We start from the raw sequence: 4,251 nt of genomic DNA, 5'->3' as shown, positions 1-4,251 counted from the left end.
ATATATATATATATATATATATATATATATAAAAGATTGTTTTACCCATTTTTTATAGTTCAAGGCTAAAAAAAATAATTTGATGGCCGAAAACGAATTAACAAATTAACAATGTTGTAAGTATTCTTATCTTTATCTTTTTTTTGTTTGTATTTTATTATATGGACTAAAACCTAATAGTAATTTGTATTTATTATGTCTGTTATTTAGAAAAATTTAGAAACAATCACATATGACATGTCCATCTGTGATTGTACAAGTTTGTAACGCATAAATTATACATTAAAGGCTTGTACAGTTGCGATCAACATGTACGAAATCATAGTCCAAATAAAAGCCTAGTATATTAAAACAAAGGAAATATCAACATGAATCCGTACGTGAGTAAAGAGAAAACCATAGATGACCATAGATCACTTGAGATTTTGTATGGGTTGAATGGGGAAAATGATTTTTTATAGCAAACATGAAATTGTAGGTGAAACTACGAGAACGCAGGCGTGCTAACGAAATATTTCCTTCGTTATTTTGTTGGTTAAAATGTTAAACCCAATTCATTCATATACTGTCATACCTTTTACGATAAGATTCAAGACACATTGTACCTCTTCCACCATGATTAAAACATAGGAAAAAAAAACTAATTTATAGAATATTTTTGCAAGAAAGAGTGGCCAAAAGCAACAATAAAAACTCATTCACCTAGATCACAATGTTACACCATTGATGTATTACAATTCATCATAAGCTCATAAGTATCAGGCTTCTTTAATATTTAGTATTAATGAAATTGCAAATGCTCCATGAATACATGTGACTCCTACTCCTGCTGGATGCTACATTCTAGCCACTTCCATCAAGATTTCCATTAGAAGCAAGGTGAGCCTGATATTGCTACAAAAACAAAACCCAACACACAAACATTTATAATCATATTCAACATATTAACTACTTATAAAGTTACTTACAGCGTGATACGCATATGGTGATTTCCCTTGACGTTCAAAATGCTTGGCCATTACAGACCATTCAATCGGGCCCCATTCTTCCTCTTCGAAGCAATTCCCAAGTGCAGATTTATATAACTAACCACAAACAAATGCATAAATCCACTAAACAAACAATTAAATCATTTTAATGTATAATAATATACAACTTACCTTAGTAGTATCAGTCAAAAGCTCACTCCCTGCAGGATAAGATGCATAAAACTGATCACCTCTTGAGAATCCAGCTCTTGTCCTGAAATAAAAAGGGAAAGACAAATTATAAAACCCAACAATTTCATATGATTAAGGAACGATGAATTTGTCTCATTTTCATATTCAGATATTTGGGTTGCATATGAAATCAATAACAGTAACAGTATACGTACGTGTTGGAGTTGTAGGCATAGCTAATGAGCGCCGAGAAAGAAAAGAAAATAGTGTATCCCACCGTTCTCCGGAACTTCTGAATCTTTAGAATTTCATTCCATCCATCGTATAGTCCACTCATCTTCGATTATTGATCATAAAATAGGAGTACTTGGAAATTAATTCCTGTAATTTGAAAAAAGTCTAGTGAGGCATTTCGTCGAACAATTAGTATGCACAAATGGCTACAGCTTGTCTCGCCACAAAGTAATTCTACTTTGTAGATTCAGAAATTCGGGAGAAGAAAAACAAGAATGTGAAATCAATCCACCTATGATATGTAAAGTAGCGGCAGATCGAACTGAATTTTCAAAGTGAACTGAAGCGGAAGACGAAGGCTGCGTTCTTGAATCGCTTCCAACTGGTTCCGATCGGCGGATCCTTGTTGGTAAAAGAATCCAGGTAATTATGTTTAGTCCTTCAAGATTTGGATTTTGTCCACTTTGTACCTCGTATCTTTTTTAACGGATTTTATTGAAACAGGCTCACGTCCATACCGATCAGTCCACTTGCACTTGTAATTTACAAATCATGAATAGTAAAGTCTCCACCGAGCGTCACCCACCGTTTTCCCCGGCCCGCTGCTCTTCCGCCACTTCCGTGCTTGCTTCTTACAACATTTATTTTTGGTCCAAATCCATAAGAGGCTCTTGACAAAATAAAAACCTAAGGCCTTTGACACTGAAAAAGTTAGTATTTTTGTTTAGCGGTATTTTCATTCACATCAGTATTAGAAATACCTATTTTTGTTATAAAATTATGGGAATTGATTTTTCCACCGTATATTTTTATCAATCCACTGCCCACTGGAATTTATTTGTATTGCCAATTATGCCCTTCTATTAAGTTTTTTAGATATTAAATAGAGAAAAAGATTCTAAGGATATGTTTCTAAACGATCATGACGCTCCTTTCTTATTCTTGCTTTCTCATCGGGGCGGCTTCTTCATCAACCCACTCTTAAATGGTAAGCGATTGTCATTATATGATTCTGTTAAAACCATCTGTATATTTTCAATTTCTGATTCTGAATCACCGTCATTGTTATTATCAATTCTCAAGCATGTCATTGCTATGCGAATGATTTGTCAAAGTTTTCTAACGATTAAACATATTGACTTTCTGTGTGTTCGTATGATTCTCAGATTCTCTATACATGCATATGAATTGTAAAGTTTTTGATCAATCTAGTTCTCTTAATCTCTTATTCTTTGATTGGTATGCGGCAAGAGCTTCGTAGTCATACACTTTGTCTTGAAGAAAAATTGTACAAGTCACCTTACATTGTATAAAATAAAATTTAGACTAGTTATATGATAGGTTTTGTGGTCTGCAATATCAGGCACGTCTTTTTTGTGATTTTCTCTCTTTTCATGGGGCTATTGGGGAAGGGCATGCTTTGGTGTGTGTTTTTCTTGTATTGTTATTATCTAATTCCTTGCAGATTTTCAGTTTCAAATAGTCAGAAGAACCCCAATAGGTTGATGTAATTAATCAGATAGGAATAAGGAAAGATGTTTGAGCCTTTTAAGCTGTTATCCATGGTTGTGGTGAGAAGTAGGAAAAACATTCTTAGGGGTTGGGCTTGGGTCAATTTTAATGAGCTGTGATATCTTTTGGGTATATGCCTGTTTGCAATCATATGTGTATTTAGTGTGCATTTTATTTTAAAAGGTTTGACATCGTATGGGATAATGGACTGCAATCTCCGACATTTCTTTCCTTGGGTTCTTTTTCATGTGGTGACCAGGGAAAGGTTCATATTTGACGTGTGTTTTTTCCTCTTTTGTTATTAACCAAATCAATGCAGGTTTCAATCTAAGAACACCATTAAGTTTCGATCTCATTTGGTTACTGTTAACCTCTTGATCAAAATTCTATCAGTTCTTATTAATATAATAAAAGGACAGGCCATGCCTTTCAACTTATAAAACTGGAAGACACAATCTTTTTGAGCATGTAGAGACACAAAGTTATCAGTTTCAAGCCTTATTTAAGTATAAAAATGAAGGTAGAGCTTTCGGTTCACACAAAACATTTAACTCTTAAAATGAGAGTACTAGTGTAGTTTGTAAAGCATAGAAGAAAGAAGAAAAAAAGTTAGTTCTAATTTTAGTATGTGGACGTAGGTGTAGAACAAAAAACTGATACATTTCTCTCTCTTCAATATTAAATGAGGGGCATAATTGGTAATACATATGATTTTCAAGTAGATGGACTAAAATTCAATGTGGAAGAATCACCTCCCTAAAATTATAGGTTAATGTCATTATAGTCCAATAAATTTGTTGTTTTTGGTTTAAAAGGTCTTTTATGTTATTTTTTAGTATTCTACATGCATAAAATCTCTTGTCATCTATTAAAAAGGGTATTAGTTATCAGTTTCACAAGTAAAAAAGGTATGAGGTATCGGTGGCACCGCCAGGGACATTGTTTCATTGCATAACGAGTTGGAGTTTTGGCATGCAGCATAGGTTTTTGTCATGCAACATAGGCTGAGGAACCTGTGAATCCTCTTAACTGCTCCACCCTTTTTGTATTTTTTTAAATTAGAATTTTCTCTTATAAATATCTTTACATACTAATTTAAAACCACATGTTTCCTTTTAATTCCATTCTATTCTCCTTTACTTTCTCAACTTTTTTTTTTTTCAATTTCATTCCATTTACTCTAATCTCTCTACATTCAAATTTAAAATTGGATAATGAAATATCATTCCCAGATCAATGATATCTGTAGAATGGTTTGAGATCGAAGAAGTGGTGTTGGCTCGAGCATACATTGCATACATCGACACTTTCGAGAATAGGAACGTGAGTTAACATAGATCATCAT

At 33.3% G+C, this 4,251-nt stretch overlaps 1 protein-coding gene across 1 annotated transcript; it reads right to left on the bottom strand.

Annotated features, from left to right (window-relative positions):
• Window positions 1–671: 671 nt before the first annotated feature.
• On the bottom strand, window positions 672–1,950 carry LOC111902316 (uncharacterized). The gene is made up of 5 exons (XM_023898158.3): window positions 1,687–1,950; window positions 1,376–1,541; window positions 1,161–1,242; window positions 969–1,085; window positions 672–894 (listed from the first exon to the last, which is right to left on the bottom strand). Exons 2-5 carry the CDS (start codon window positions 1,495–1,497, stop codon window positions 844–846), a joined length of 372 nt encoding a protein of 123 aa, XP_023753926.1. The 5' UTR covers window positions 1,498–1,541; window positions 1,687–1,950; the 3' UTR covers window positions 672–843.
• Window positions 1,951–4,251: the final 2,301 nt, after the last annotated feature.

The sequence above is a fragment of the Lactuca sativa genome, chromosome 9 (assembly GCF_002870075.4).
Source record: "Lactuca sativa cultivar Salinas chromosome 9, Lsat_Salinas_v11, whole genome shotgun sequence".
In the NCBI taxonomy this organism is placed as follows: Eukaryota; Viridiplantae; Streptophyta; class Magnoliopsida; order Asterales; family Asteraceae; genus Lactuca; species Lactuca sativa.
This window is presented reverse-complemented; position numbering and strand designations above follow the sequence as displayed.

What these genes read in the sequence shown, in the direction of transcription:
- LOC111902316 (XM_023898158.3), bottom strand. Translation starts at nt 1,497, where the DNA reads ATGAGTGGACTATACGATGGATGGAATGAAATTCTAAAGATTCAGAAG. An exon ending in TATGCCTACAACTCCAACAC is followed by an intron (nt 1,243 to 1,375) that starts GTACGTATACTG and finishes TTTTTATTTCAG; the next exon opens with GACAAGAGCTGGATTCTCAA. An exon ending in CACCATATGCGTATCACGCT is followed by an intron (nt 895 to 968) that starts GTAAGTAACTTT and finishes TTGTTTTTGTAG; the next exon opens with CAATATCAGGCTCACCTTGC.